The 15,761-nt window shown below is 40.0% G+C and overlaps 1 protein-coding gene across 2 annotated transcripts; it reads left to right on the top strand.

Annotated features, from left to right (window-relative positions):
- Positions 1-7,297: 7,297 nt before the first annotated feature.
- Positions 7,298-15,507, top strand: LOC116247323 (protein DETOXIFICATION 40-like). Of its 2 annotated transcripts, XM_031619447.2 has the most exons (7): positions 7,298-7,757; positions 11,186-11,817; positions 12,250-12,306; positions 12,763-13,001; positions 14,036-14,154; positions 14,590-14,676; positions 15,109-15,507. In XM_031619447.2, exons 1-7 carry the CDS (start codon positions 7,419-7,421, stop codon positions 15,175-15,177), a joined length of 1,542 nt encoding a protein of 513 aa, XP_031475307.1. In that variant the 5' UTR covers positions 7,298-7,418; the 3' UTR covers positions 15,178-15,507. The 2 variants fall into 2 exon arrangements, with proteins under 2 accessions (XP_031475307.1, XP_031475308.1); XM_031619448.2 differs by lacking the exon at positions 14,036-14,154.
- Positions 15,508-15,761: the final 254 nt, after the last annotated feature.

The raw sequence follows: 15,761 nt of genomic DNA, 5'->3' as shown, positions 1-15,761 counted from the left end.
TGTCGGGCTCGTTTTGCCATATAAGGGTGCAAGTAACCTGCCAAAATTAGGAATGAAATTTCTGGCGTAGTTTAGTATTCTTACCCAGGATCGCAGACCGGTTCTTATTGCTAGATCTGCTTCTTGTTTTTCTACGATCCTTTTTATAATGTTGGGCTGCCGTCGTATTTCTCCATTACCGATAATGGCACCGAGAAATTCTATTTGTTTCTGCCCGATTGTCATCTTGGTAGGGCTCAGAACTAGCCCATTCTCTTTGCATTTTTCTAGCAAGATGCGTAGGTGTTTTGTATGCGCATCTTCTGTTTCAGAGAAAACTAAGATATCGTCTATGTAAACGGCAATGAAGTTTTCTGTCCCTTTGAAACAATTATCCATCTTTCTTTGAAAGACTACTGGGGCATTCTTCAGGCCAAATGGCATTACTAACCATTCGAAGAGTCCTTGGGGTACCCAGAATGCTGTGAGGAGTATTGACTCAGGGTTCATCATAACTTGATGAAATCCACTCTTCAGATCAAATTTGGAGTAGATTTTGCTACCTGAGACCTTTCTGATAATCGTATTAATACTTGGTAGCGAGTATTGGTCTTTTTCTTTGTTGTCATTAAGACGTTTGTAATTGAAGACCATTCTCTCTTTCTCCTTCTTTACTTCTCCTGTTTTTGGATCTTGGGTGGTTCCAGAATATACGATGATGGCTGTTGTCCTGTGTTGACTCTTTGATGGCCGGATCACTCCTAGCTTTAGTAGTGATGAGAGGTGTCGTTCAAAGGAGTCATTCATTTGTGGCGTGACATGCTTCAAGGGCTTGTCTTCAATGATAAATTTTGGATTTTTCAAGGTAATTGTACAGGTTACCTTGTTTTTCGACCAATGTTTGAGGGGATCTTCTCCTATGTATCCTGCTTCCTTAAGTCTTTCGATGATAGGCTGGAATTTGATCTTGAAATTTTGGGGTGTTGGTCCTGCTGTGTATAGAACCGATTCCAGGAGTTGGATGTATTCAAGATCATCGATTTCTTCAGTAAAGGAAGAAATGATTGCTTGTTGCTGCGTATTGATTGTGGTGACGTTTTTGTAGAAGGTGATGGTATCTCCTTCGAGCTGTTGGATTGCTAGGTATTGGTAATATGTCATTTCGTCTTCCTCCTCCTCTTCTTCCTCATGAGTGTTGAGGAGCGCTAGTATGGTATGCTCTGTGATTTCAGCGTCATTCTCCCCTTCAGTAGTGGCAGGCTCGTACTCAGAAAACCGAAGGGATATGCGTTCGTCAATTAAATTTGTAGATTCCATCTCAGTTGGTTGCATAGGGGTGGATGCTGCTGAGGGTCGGATAATCTAATTGAGACCCTGCATACCTTGGTTACTTAGTCTTCCACCTGGGATGGCTGTTACGCCATGACTTGCCAGATAATCAGTGACATGGCTGATTTGGTAGGCAAAGGCCATGTTGGGTGTATTAGAAAGTCGTCCGATTAATCCTCTTGTAAGGATCAGATTTGTTTCTCCATTTCTCCAATTGGTGTACCCTCGGGTTTGGATGGAGATTTGAAAATGGCGGTAGAAGTCTCCTAAGGTTAAAATCGTGACAGGAATGATATAAATAAGTTGATTTCCTCTTGACAGATCTACTTCCATAGTGGCGAATATAGCTTGGTCATTCTGCCACCTGTTGTCACGGAAGACAACCAAGGCTTGGGTGCCTTCGTCTCTCCTGTGCAGGATTTGCAGCCGGACTTGTGCTAGTCCGATGTGGATGAATCGGAAATTGCTTCGGTATAATGCCTGATAGCTTTCCGGTTGGATGAACGGCCGGTCCACTTGCTGATCATCGAGGCATGAGATTGCTTCCTCTGATAAGTGTTGGTAGACGCGGTGTTGGCTGGTGTTGCTACGGGCAGAGTATAGTACCTCTGCAGGTACCATGTTTGCTCGCTCCCGTAAGGATCTTGCTAGCTGCTGTTCTGGTTGCAGCTGTTCTTCTAGGACCTCTTGATGATTACGCCGTATTATAGAGTTGACTCTTCTTTGGAAATTGAGGCGTCTTCTTTGTCCGGTGCGGTAGTCTCGGATCTGATCCTCAAACTCTGGTTGGGAGTTTCAAACCTGAGTTTGGGATGAGCTAACGGATGGTCGTCGATCCATCTTGATTTTCTTTTTCTCGTCTGCGAGGATGGAGTAGGGATCTTTGACGACATGCAATTTTCCTTTCTTTTTGACTGGCTTGCCGATTGAAAGGTCCTTAAATTTCTTTCTGAGTTCGTCTATCAGAGAATCTGACAGAGTGTCTCCTTTTGAAGTTACCGCCCTGAGTGTGATAGAAAGTTCGCTCAACTTTGCTGCGAGTTGTACTTGGTTGTCGATCATTTGGGTGATCAACTGAATTATGGTATTGTTCTGCTTGATATTAGAGCAGATGTGGCAGCTCCGATGGATGAGTTTTCAGAAGGCTTGACGTATGCAACGCAACTGCGGGAGACTCAATGGCGTTTGTGACTGACAGAGCCCTTTTGATCGCAAGGTTATCGTTCATGAGTGTTGCTTCTGAATTTGAGTGACCTTGGTTTCAATGGTTTGGGTTCTTTCTTCTAGAAACTCGAGGTGACCTAAAACCAGACTTTGGATAGGGGTTTTTGATGGTATGGTGGTGGTTACAGGTTTAGCTTGGGTAACTAAGTTGGAGAGATGACTAACCTGATTTTCTAGCATGAGAATGTGGTTTTCAAGGGATAAAAGTTTTGCCTGAACACCTGCAAGCGCAAAGAGGATTTTCTGAATTTCTTCTATCTTGTCAACAATGGTTTAGGATTTTGGGTTTAGTTTTCCAACATCTGTGCGCAACCTATGGTCAGTTGAAGGGCTTACCAGTTGCCTCTTTGACCTGGGTCTTTAGCAAAGATTGTTGGCTCTTGGACACAAAACCACAAACACCGTGATGAAATCGGTAAAAGGAATAACAGGAATCTTCACTTACTTGTAAATGTCAAGCTCTGATACCAAGAAAGGGTCGGTGTGGCTCCGAAGTGGCTCAGAAGTGTGGGAAGAGAAAGTGTAAAACACACTAGAATGAAGGAAAACTATCCTGCGCCAACGTAAAATATATCATTCAGTACATGAATGATTATCTCCGATTAGCAGCAAAATCCGGGATAATGTTCATTAGCCCAGAGCTTTCAGAAAAATACTGGATGAAAATGCCGGGGGATCTAGGGAACAGAATCAAACAGGCATTTGACGCGAAATACCTAGGCGTAACAATAGGACTCACCCCTCGAATCTTATTTACTTATCAGTACCTTGAGCAAGAATGCAAGGATGCCGCATTCAAGCGATCTCTGAATAACTTATCATTTTGCTCCAAAATCCCAATCCCAGGTTACTACAGATAAACAGAGAAAAAGAAATATGGCATGCGAAAATCTACCACTTACAGAGGTAAACCACACCCAACGCATGCAAGAATTGAAAAAAGAAAGCACCTACTTCGAAACAAAAAATGCAAGTGCTACTTATGTGGCGAGGAAGGCCACTTTGCCAGAGAATGCCCCAATGATTACAAAAATGTAAAAAGGGCGGCAATTTTTGAGAGTCTAGAACTACCAGAAGATCACGACATTATCTCAGTCCAAGAAGGAGATGAGCTCAGTGACGCCATATACTCTATCTCAGAAAATGAAGAAATAGACGAATCCTTAGAGCACCAAACACAGACTCTCAGTATAAACATGCTTGGGGAGGAAAATAGAGGCTACCATCCCCAGATCAAATTGCCTCTACAACAGACAATCTGCAGCCATGAATGGCAGTATAACCAACAAGTTGACAACCCTACTTGCATCTATTGTAGGCGACAATCAATTAAACGGGCACGAATCAGCTGCCCAAAGTGCTTAATAGTAGCCTGCAATCTCTGCGGTCCCTACTATTTCCAGAAAGAGGTTCCCGTTGAACTAGTTCAGCAGACGACGGAACAACCCTCCTCCTTTCACAAACTCATCCTGCAACAATCAGAATACATCATTTGGTGTGAAGCAGAGATAACTCGTCTGAAAAAGGAGATTCAATACCTCAGGGATCAGCTCTTGATCAAGCATCTCTCAAATGACCTTGAAGAACTCACTCTAGTAGACAAGAACAGACAGCAAAAAGGTAAAAGCATTCTCCTTACCGACGATGACTGTTTTATCCTACAGGGAGAAACTGCCAACGCAGCCTCAGGTGGTGGGGGAAGGATTATTAAAAATCGTCTCTACAACCTCACCGCATATATTGATATTCCCGGAGTCAAAATATTTTCAGTCAGAGCAATCTTAGACACCGGCGCAACAACCTGCTGCATTGACGAAAACTCTGTGCCCCGGAAAGCATTGGAAGATAACACCTTCATTGTCCAATTCACTGGCGTCAATTCCAAACAGAACGCCAACAAGAAATTAAAGCATGGACAGATGTCCATAGGGGAAAATCAATTCAGAATCCCCTACACATATGCGTCTTCCTCCTCCTCTTCTTCCTCATGCGTGTTGAGGAGGGCTAGTATGGTATTATCGTTCATGAGAGTTGCTTCTGAATTTGAGTGACCTTGGTTTCGATGGTTTGGGTTCTTTCTTCTAGAAATTTGGAGTTACCACTCTTAAGTAAAAGGGAATCCCACAATGAATTTTTTTACCAAAGATCAAGGAGTGCCTAGATGAACTTTATTCTAAACAGTTTGATTGGAAAACAGAATTTGAACCTAAAGGAAAAGAAAAGCTTCTTAACTATGGACATAACTTAGAAAAACCATAACAACAATGTGAATAAGTATTACCCTACGGGAACAACACCTTTTTGGATCATGACAGGAGAAAGTATTGTATTGAACTACTAAATCAAAATTTTCTTTTACACCATCTTCTTCTCTCTCTCTTTCTCTCTCTCCCTCTCTTTTTTCTTTTTAATGGAAACTTCTTTAATTATCTTCTTAGGAAATTAATCTATTTCATCTTCATGTTATAAATATATGATATTGTGTCTATTATGCTAGAATGAATTTGGTCTCATATTTAGACGCGGAAACATGTTACCAATAATATTCAGTAACACAAACCCAACATTAAGAAGCGGTTTAATTACGATGTGTGGTGCGATACAGGCCTTTTGTCGCATAATAGATGTGTTACAGGTGTTGATATAGCGTCGGAATTTTTTCTTCATTTAGGCTACACTTGTGGTGATTGTCCCTAATCAAATAAAGGGCAATATATAAACACATAAATAAACAAAAGAAGGGCAATATATAGCATGTTAGCTCCTAGTGCTGCCATGCATCGATTTTTCCATGTGTATAAGGCTGGAGCCATGATTTTTTTATTGAAGGGCGCTTGAGTTGGCAACATAAGTTTGGTGTGGACATCACATGTAATTTTTGAATCATAACAATGTGATCTGAAAACATTATAATAAGATTTTTGTTGGGCTGATGCAGGCAATTGCCTACACCACCCAACAAGTATCTCCGCCACTGATACCAGGGCAGAGGCGTGTATGGGCAGCTGGGGACAATTGCTCACATGGAGCCACAAAAACACTTAATTTTTATATTGATACTTTAGGATAAATTTTTTTATTTATCCGTTGATGTCTCTAAAAAATTTAAAATATATGACTATCATAAATTTTTGGTTTTGCCCCTAGTGCATGAAATGCCTTCTCACCACAAACTTTCGTAAAGTTACACCAAGCCGAGGATCTTAAATAAAGCAACTGACGTTTAATCATTATCTAATTACAGTCATAGACTAGTCACAAATATGTTTTCGCGTTTTAAGCACGTTTTATCAGTTTTAAAAAAACTTAAAAAATCATTAAAAACTTTAAAAAATAAAATAAATTCGAAAATAATAAGACGGCATAAAAAATCAAGTAGATTTAATTCAGTTGACTTTTTTTTTTTTGAAAAATCAGGTAGATTTAATTCAGTTGACTTATTTTTTGGATTTTTAAATCTTCTTTTTTTTAAAAAAAAAGCAAAAGGTTTTTTGTGGCTATGTATCTAGGTTGGTTTGCTGGTGGAACATCGCCTCTAGTTTGGTTTGCTGATGGAACATCGCCTTTTCTGCTTTAGATTATGAACGAAACTTCATTGTTTCCAATCTTTCCGAACAATTTAGTTAAGAGAAAGCTGCTTGGCTGTGGGTCTATTGGCTTTTGTTTTTCTTGTTTCCGTGGCTCAGGAGGCTCTCAAGTATATATATATACATCATAGTCTCTCCAATCAACCGACAACATTTTGGCCCCGACCACACACGTGCGTTCACAGCGGCAAATCAACGTTAATTAATTTGTTTATGATCAGAGACCGACCAAGAGATAGTAAGTCAATTCATTATGCTGGTCCTATTTCCTTACGTACAGTTTAAAAACTAGCGGCAGAAAGCAACTTGTTTGTATATTTTAAGCAACTCCCATCATTCAGAAAATATCTTGGGATGTAAAATCGATCTTTTAGATATATATATATATATATATATATATATATATATATATATATATATATATATATATATATATATATATATATATATATATATATATATATATATATATATATATATATATATATATATATATATACATATATAGTCATTGAATAAAAGTTTCGATCTAATTACCAACTGGATTTGAATTTCATATGTAGTTCATTGTATAATCTGATTTGATTGAGATGTGATCATAAAATTCAAACAGATTACATGTAAATGTTGAATAATGTATAAATGTTACAATATTAGTAGGACTAATAGAATTCAATTTCATTTGCTAAAAACGCTGAATTTGACTGCAATCTGAACCGTTCACGTGGACGGCCAAGACTGTTTGTCTGGCTGCTTGTGATGGCCATGAGTCGGAAGTGGAAGGCTAAGAATCAGCTTGAGCAGCTCGTAGTCCGATCAGCTTTAAAGAGGAGGAAGAGAGAGAGAGACTGTGAAAGGTTGATGTCGTGAAAGGTTGATACATTGTATGGGTCGTGGTGGTCCGCGATGATTTTTTTGTCATAAGCTTCCATCAGACCTGTTACGTTCAGCAGAAGAAGAATGGTGGTCCGCGATGATTTTTCTGTCATAAGCTCCCATCAGACCTGTTACTCTCAGCAGAAGAATATCTCAGCCTGAAAGAGGTGTCACGTTCTAGGTTGTTCAACAATATGAAATTATTAATGTATAAAATTCGTTAATTATTTTTTTTGTTTTTATGCAGAATGTACTTTATTATAACTATAAATAAGTGTTGAGAAACGAATTGTTTTGTGTCCTTCCTCTCGTTTTGATTCTTCCTACCCTTTCTTTGTAGCATAGCTCTGTTTTTTTACATTACAGAGACAGACACAAGAGCAAACGCGGCTATCCGGTCACCGGCGATCACCATCGATCGCCATGAGTTCCAGAGTTGGGCAGATTGATATGGAGGAGCCACTTCAGGTGGAGCAGACCATAGATGGAAAGCCTCCTGTCCCGGCGGCACCAAGTTGGGGTGCTCAGCTGGAGAGCATCCTGAACGACGACGGCGTGCCGTGGTTGCACCGGATGCGAGCGGCGACCTGGGTTGAGCTCCGACTGCTCTGCAACCTTGCTGCCCCCGCCGTTCTCGTCTACATGCTCAACTACGCCATGTCCATGTCTACCCAGATCTTCTCCGGCCACCTCGGCAACCTCGAGCTCGCCGCTGCCTCCCTCGGTAACACCGGCATTCAAGTTTTCGCCTACGGTCTGATGGTAATTACACACTACACAGTCTCTACCTCTCCCTCTCTTTCTCTCCCTCGCTATCCAACATTCTGCAGCGTGCCAGGGTCTATTAAGCATTTATAAACATGAACATGCAACAGGGAAACCGCTTCTGATCACCATTAAAGTTTCGGTATCTTGTGCACATGGAATTTACTAATTAGGACGATAAGTTTACTATAGAAAACTTTCATTCAAACGAGAAGAGTCAGAGAAGAGAAGAGGAGAAAAGAAAAGTTTATTTTGGATTTGAATCGGATCCATGACAAGCAGAAATCCATTTGGTGGTGTTTCCAGCATTTTAAAAATATTTTTTAAGAGCTAATCTTTAATTAATTGTTTTAACATATTTTTTATTTAATGTGTTTTCAAATTATTTTCATAATATCCTTTTCATAATTCAATGTGAATCGCTGAATCGGCCAAGTTTCAGTCAGTCAGGTTGGCTCCTTCTACCTTCCTATTTGCCAAGCATATTTTTTAAACTTGAATTTGTTTTGGCTTTGACTAGGAGGTGGCAACTGGCATTCCATCGTAGCATTGAATGCAAGGATTTGGACCAATAAGCAAACTCACTTTAGGGTTACTTATTAGTTTCTCCATGAAAAGCCACTTAGTCTTCATGTTCCACATAAATAGGAGGTTAATAGATTGGATTTGAATTAGATATTCAATGAAATTACTGCAAAAAAAGGTCGTATAGGAAAAAAAAATTAGCATCCGATCAAGAAATTTGATTAGTTTCATAGATACATTTGATCGGATTTAGATTCAGTTTTGGATAAACATCCAACCAAATTTAGATTTGTACTTGCATTCAATTTTAAATAAATATATCATGTAACCAATATCTATATATTTTCAAAGCCAATTCTTTACATATCAATTTGGACGAGTGACTTAATGATGACTCTTGCTACGTTGAGTCACTCAGTTTTAATCTGATGGACAATTGGAAAAAAAAATAATAATAATAATAATAAACTATTACTAGATGACGGAAATATTTATCATATTTTTCTCATTGCTTTTTCAACAACTGTCATAACTGTATTTTAGACAACTAGTTTCTTTGTTCAGATATCGTTGCCCTGCCCTGTGATCCAGAAGCAGCCTAGGCCACGGTTCGGGTGAGCGCAAAAAATAAAAATTATATTGAAAAAAATAATTTTTTTTAGTTTGACCCGACCCATCGCTCTTCTTGGCCCGACCCCGGACCGTTTGGCCCACCCCTGAAACAAATCCTGACTCCACCTCTGTCCAGAAGTGAATCAAAGAGACCTATTCAGATTGAGAATTTAAAATTGGATTCAGATATAGTAACTTTTCTTTAATTCATATTTGAATATGAATGTGCGAATATCCAATAAATTGGAGAATATACTCAAGGATACATCCAATTCGATTAAAATAAGTTGACGTATCCTTAGACAGGATAACCTCATTTCTAAGCGCATTTGTTCTTTCATTCATGTTTATCTATTTTGATTTCACTTCTCCTTTAGATACTTGTGGCTTTTAGTTGCTCCACATGAAAAGTTTTTAAGGAATACCCATTTCATGAATGTCTTGAAATAGGATTTGAGAAGTGTTGAGTGAGTTGGAGATCCATGCGCTTCTCAATCACCTGGAAAGCCACTAGTTACGGCTGGCCAGGGGATGAGGGGATGGGAAGGGCTTCGGCTTGGGCAGTCGGATTCGCTTATCACTCACCAAAAAGCCACCAGCTAGTTATGGCTTCCATTCTGATAATTGTTACACAGAAAAGCATCAACATACGATAAAAACATTATAGAGTCGATAGACAAACAACTAGAGACTATTAGATGGCTGAAGAGAGAGAGCAGAGAGATCTCGGTGGCTACCTTCTGTCGATCACCTCCATGACCACGTCATAAACTGCCACCTCCATCCTTTTGGGTTTTTCTTTGACATGACCTCCATCCTTTTGGGTTTTTCTTTATCATGTCAGAAAAGTTCTCTTATCTCGTCTTAGTTTATAATTTCGTCACATTAAGCTTATAGAAAAGTTGGAGCATCGTTGTGCAAGTTGAAACATCTTGAAGGAAATTAAAAAAAAAGATAGAGACATCCGCTCTTAGTCTTACAATAAAATGATTATTCTTCTTAATCACTTGAAAAAAGTTAGTTTAGCATTAACACAAAAAGAAAAAGAGGGAGGGGAAGAAAAATAAAAAAGACGGACATTTTTTTTTTCCTTTTCAGACTAACCTCGGGCTTCAGCCGCCTGAACATCTCATTGGTTACCTGTTGTTGTTTTTTTTTCTTTTCTTATTTTTTCCTTTGTGTAGATCTGTCTCCAATTATAAGCATGGGTGGATCAATCCGAAATTTCTCTGCCAGATCGGATTTTGTGACATGGTCAACTTAGAGAGATTGTTTTTCAAAATATTTGATTTCTGTTGTTTTCTGGACGGTTTGTCAAGAACCGGTCCGACCGGACGGCCATGCCCATCTTATGTCACTATTTATTTTAACAGTGAAAAAGATGAAATGCCCTTATCAATTCTTTTACAAAATAACTTGAACTAAACTATTTTTGTATAAATTACCATTTGTAAACAAGTTAACATTTTTTTAAAATATTTTTTTAATACAAATTTAAAAAGTATGGCTTCTATCTCTTATCATGATTCAATATTTGCTTGGGCATACAAAATTTGTAAATCTCTTTATTCGATTTTAAACAAAGAAATCATCCAGCTTCTTCTAACAGCTAATTGGCCGGATCATTTAAGCTATATATATATATATATATGATTAAATAATGAGTGAAAAGAAAAATAAAGTTAGGCAGTTTAGTACACTGATAGCCGACAGACGGCAGACAGAGTCCATCCCTTTAAGAAGTTTAAGTTTTGCGTCAATAAATGTTTACATCAACGTCATGTGCGGGGTCCACGGTTTTGATTACCTCTAGGGGCTTCCCCACTCCCTTCCCGGTGGGCCACTTCCCTTTAATTTTATATTCTTTTAAGCTGGAAAATTTTGCTTTTTGTACTTTGGAGCTTAAGTTTTCAGCGAAGCAATTATACTCATTTAAAATTTTAATATAAATAAAAAACTATAAAAAAATCTTAAAATAAACGAAACAAATTCATTGCATTTTTTAATATTACGATATTCTCTCATCGTCCGTTTTCAATGATTGCACAAACTGTTTGGCCATCGGACCTTTCTTTTTCGTGTTTTTTTTTTTTTTGGGATGAAACAGAGCTTTACGATTTGAATAAGGCTTCAAGTGCCCCCCATCTGCGGCAGCCTTGCCATCTAATGGTGGGCACGAATAATATGAACACGGTCACTCGAAAAAATGAATCGAAGGAAGAAATTGCAGACGGCCGGTCCGGTTCGCCGAAGGGCCGGAATCTGACGGTGGTTATGGATGAATGCAGTTGGGGATGGGAAGCGCGGTGGAGACACTGTGCGGCCAGGCATTCGGAGCGAAGAAATACGAGATGCTCGGGATATACGTGCAGAGATCGGCCATACTGCTGACGCTGACGGGCATACCCCTCACCGTCATATACGTCTTCTCCAAGCAGATACTGCTCTTCCTAGGGGAGTCCACTGCCGTCTCCGGCGCCGCGTCCGTCTTCGTGATGGGCCTCATCCCGCAGATATTCGCCTACGCCATCAACTTCCCCATCCAGAAGTTCATGCAGGCGCAGAGCCTGGTCGCCCCCAGCGCCATCATCTCCGCCTCCACCCTCCTCGTCCACCTCCTCCTCAGCTGGCTGGCCGTCTACAAGATGGGGCTGGGGCTGCTGGGCGCCTCGCTGGTTCTCAGCCTCTCCTGGTGGATCATCGTCATCGCCCAGTTCGTCTACATCGGTTCCAGCCCCAGCTGCAAGCGGACATGGACCGGCTTCTCCCTCCAGGCCTTCTCCGGCCTCTGCGGCTTCCTCAAGCTCTCCACCACCTCCGCCGTCATGCTCTGCCTCGAGATTTGGTACTTCCAGATCCTCGTCCTCCTCGCCGGACTCCTGAAGAACGCCGAGATCGAGCTCAACTCGCTCTCCATCTGGTACGTACTCCCTCTCCATCAGGCAACTTAAGTGGTCCGTGCCAACACGTTTCGGTCCTCGATGCCACAATCAGCTCTTTGCCGATACGATACAGAACTAACACTTAAGATACACATCTAACACTAGAACTATACAACGACGAGCCAAGTCAACTCAAATTCGGCCCCGTTAAACTCCATTTGTATATATAAGCTAGAGCTTATCAGAAAACTCGAGCTTATATAAATGAGCAGAATTAAAGTTACGTAATCTGGTCCTGATTAATTAAACTTGAGTAAGATTGTTTAATCTATAGCAGAGTCGACTCCATGACTCATTGTTCAACCAAACCAGTCAATTACCAAAATTCATGCACTGACACTGAACACAGACAGGGTCTGTCTCTTTCCATCTAGACTTGGTTCTCATTTTGGCTGTCCCAATGGCTGCAGTATGACGATATCTGGATGGGTCTTCATGATCTCCGTCGGGTTCAACGCTGCTGCAAGGTAATTTTGATTCTCTTGCCGATTCGCATTTCAGTCTGTCAATTTCTCCGTTATCCATCTTCTTTTTCAGTTCTGATAAAACAGAAGCATTCCTCCAACAAGCTAAAGAAGTTTCTTGATTAATCCGGTAGCTTCTCACAAAAAGCAGCAATACCAATGAATAACATGATGATTTTGAACAGCTAGAACTCACTTCCAGATCAAATCAGTGCAAGAAAATAAGATTCAAAACAACCACAAGATTGTAATGTCGATGCTGTTTAATTTTCTTGGCTAATTGGTTGTCCGGTAGCTTCTCACAAAAAGCAGCAATACCAATGAATAACATGATGATTTTGAACAGCTAGAACTCACTTCCAGATCAAATCAGTGCAAGAAAATAAGATTCAAAACAACCACAAGATTGTAATGTCGATGCTGTTTAATTTTCTTGGCTAATTGGTTGCCTGTAATCAGTGTTAGAGTGGGAAACGAGTTGGGTGCCGGCCACCCCAAGGCCGCATCGTTCTCTGTCGTCCTAGTAGTGCTCGTCTCCCTCGTCGTCTCCGCCATTTCCGCCGCCATCGTCCTGGCCCTCCGCAATGTCATCAGTTATGCATTCACAGAAGGAGAGACGGTGGCGGCAGCAGTGTCTGATCTTTGCCCATTGCTCGCCCTCACCCTCTTTCTCAACGGCATCCAACCCGTCCTCTCAGGTAACTACTTCAATGTTAACTCCTTGTTTGTCTTCCGATCGATCGCTTTCTTTGGCTATGTTTCCAATGGATTTAGGGAGATAAATGGATATTATGATAATATCTAAGCATAAATCAAATTTCAAATTCATTTAATTGGATTTCGTTAACATGTTAAAATGTTCTTATTGCATGTTAAAATGTTCATATTGCTTTAATGCAGCTTCCAAAACTAACTATTATACTGAATACATGCTACTAACTATGAGATTGACATCCTGTGCACTCAACAAATATAGAAGGGTCAGGGTATTTTTTATAATGAAGTATACTTATTGGAGCTTTAGCTTTTTTTTCTACAATTCTCTTTTGATCATTTTAAAAAAAATTCTTTTTCACTTTAATAAGAGTATTTCAGTCATTACACGTCTCTGTGCACACTGGGTTCCACGTGGAACAAAAGTTTCACATTATATATACCATATAATGTTTGATGACCCAGGCATTAAAGTTCCAACTAACTTTAATGCTCAGATCCACCCAAAAAATCCTCAACAAAACTGTTGTATTTGATGTGGGTTCTTGAAAGCCCCACCTCTACAATGGAATACCAGTATAAAGATTCTTTGGGGATGATTAAAGATGTGGGTTCTTGTACGGTTAGCTGGATCCATTGCTAAAAGATGGTCCAAATTTGAGTATGAATTCAAACGGTTGGCATGCTTAGACAAAATAGTGATTTTCTGGCAAAGTTATGTAGTTCAAGTTCACCCCACGGGGTATTGGCGCACCAATGAAATCAGCGGTTGGTAGGTGACCGGTCGCTGGTTCGAGTCAGTACATCCCCATCCCTTTGTTCTGCAAAGGGGATCTCGCTGAGGGTGAGGCTCTCCTTCCACTCACGCAATAATTCTAAGACTCAATACCATTTACAAACTTGCTTGTTACTAATATTTAGAACTTCACGCTGTTCAATGATTCCATTATTTCCAGTACTCTTCGTGGATATCTTTCTTCCATTTGTTCTTAATTGTCAACATGAGCGTATATAATAGGGGTTGCCGTTGGCTGTGGTTGGCAAGCATTTGTGGCTTACGTGAACGTTGGGTGCTACTATGTCGTGGGCATCCCATTGGGTGCATTGCTTGGCTTCAAATTCGATCTAGGCGCTAAGGTGAGAGGAGTCAGACACCAGCTATTATTCTGATCTCACTTTTACTTAAACTTTTTGTGGTTGAATGTTCGATGTTTCTCTCAAGTTCATTGTCACGTTCTTGCTTCTTCTCCATGTTCAATATTGCCTGTTGCTTTGCTTGCTTTAAGCCAAAAACATATTCAATTCATGGGTACTACAGATGCAAGTTAATAAGTAGGAGCAACTTATACTAGGGCCTTCGTACCTGATGCCCAGCCCAGCCCAGCCCCATAAGAAGTTAGGCTCGAGCCAGGCTGCAGACCATGACTGCTACCTGCGCCCAGCCTACTGCTTGCAATGCAAGCTCGAGGCTTGGCCCTGCCTGTTGGGTACCGACTTGATGCCCACCCCTAGTCGTATTGATGGTTTACTAGCCTGTGAATTATGACAAGGGCATGTGTGGATGTGATGCAGGGAATATGGTCTGGTATGTTGGGAGGCACTATAATGCAGACCCTCATTCTAATGTTGGTGACTTATCGAACAGACTGGAACAAAGAGGTACACTTCAAACTCTAGTACACTTCCTTCTAAAAATTAGCCAATGCATATCTGTTTATCCGGGAACCCAAACCGACATATCAATTAGGGAACATGTCTCATCCAAATATTGTTTTAATAATGGATCGAGATTAAGATCCAACTAGCAATGGATTTAGTTCTAAAAAATCCGTTAATTTAGTGTCGGATCTAGATCTAATAAAACGATAATTTTTTCCTTTGTGATCTGTAATACTTAATATAGATTTGTGGTGAGTATCCTTTTGAACATAAGCTATATTTTATGTTGTTTGCTTGTTAAACATGTACATGGGGCATGTTATGGATTATTGCATGCTTCGTTTCTCCTGTCATGAATTACATTGAAGGGAAATTTATTTTCCGTTCCTCATTTTCTTTTCATTTTTTCTCCCGGGAATTCACTTGTTTTAGGTCGAGAAAGCACAGAATCGTCTCAGTATTTGGCAAGACCACAAGCCACAGTCCCTTTCAGAGAAATGACGAAGTAAATAGACAGGAGATTGGTGCAGTGCACGGCACTCAGAACTACAGTACATGCATGAGTTCAGTCTGTCTTCGGAGCAGCTTTGTTGGTCAATGGAGGTACTGGAATGGCGTCAGGTGGTTGGAGCCAAAATAACAGATGGAGAAAAGGAAACGACCTCACCTACCATTAGTTTGAAGAGCTAGTAGCTCTCTCGTGAACCCTTTTGAAGTAGTTGTCTGCTATTGCATTTTTACCATAAGATTTTGATATTTCAACCACTTTCATATTCAAACACTAATCAATTATCTGTTTCATCCTTTATAAAGTTCATAAGATTTTTATTATGGTACATTCTTGTAACTTCATGTTACTAATTAATAAAGCACAGATGACAGGCAATAATATAGAACAAAATGTCAAACAGGTGATCATCTATTTTGGTTGGCATTTGTCCGTTGTATTACACGTTCCTTCAGTTTGTGCAAAAATTGTTAGGGCTGGATTGTTAGTTCTTGTATCTTCCAGACATACATAAGATTTTAATTTAGTTTGTTTCCTTTGTCCCATGCAAAGACGTCTCCATTGCGTATCTCTATCA

Source organism: Nymphaea colorata, chromosome 2 (assembly GCF_008831285.2).
Source record: "Nymphaea colorata isolate Beijing-Zhang1983 chromosome 2, ASM883128v2, whole genome shotgun sequence".
Lineage (NCBI taxonomy): Eukaryota > Viridiplantae > Streptophyta > Magnoliopsida > Nymphaeales > Nymphaeaceae > Nymphaea > Nymphaea colorata.
This window is presented reverse-complemented; position numbering and strand designations above follow the sequence as displayed.

Coding starts and splice junctions, on each gene's coding strand:
- LOC116247323 (XM_031619447.2), top strand. CDS start 7,419: ATGAGTTCCAGAGTTGGGCAGATTGATATGGAGGAGCCACTTCAGGTG. Junction 7,758..11,185: donor TTTTCGCCTACGGTCTGATG/GTAATTACACAC, acceptor GGATGAATGCAG/TTGGGGATGGGAAGCGCGGT. Junction 14,155..14,589: donor AATTCGATCTAGGCGCTAAG/GTGAGAGGAGTC, acceptor GATGTGATGCAG/GGAATATGGTCTGGTATGTT.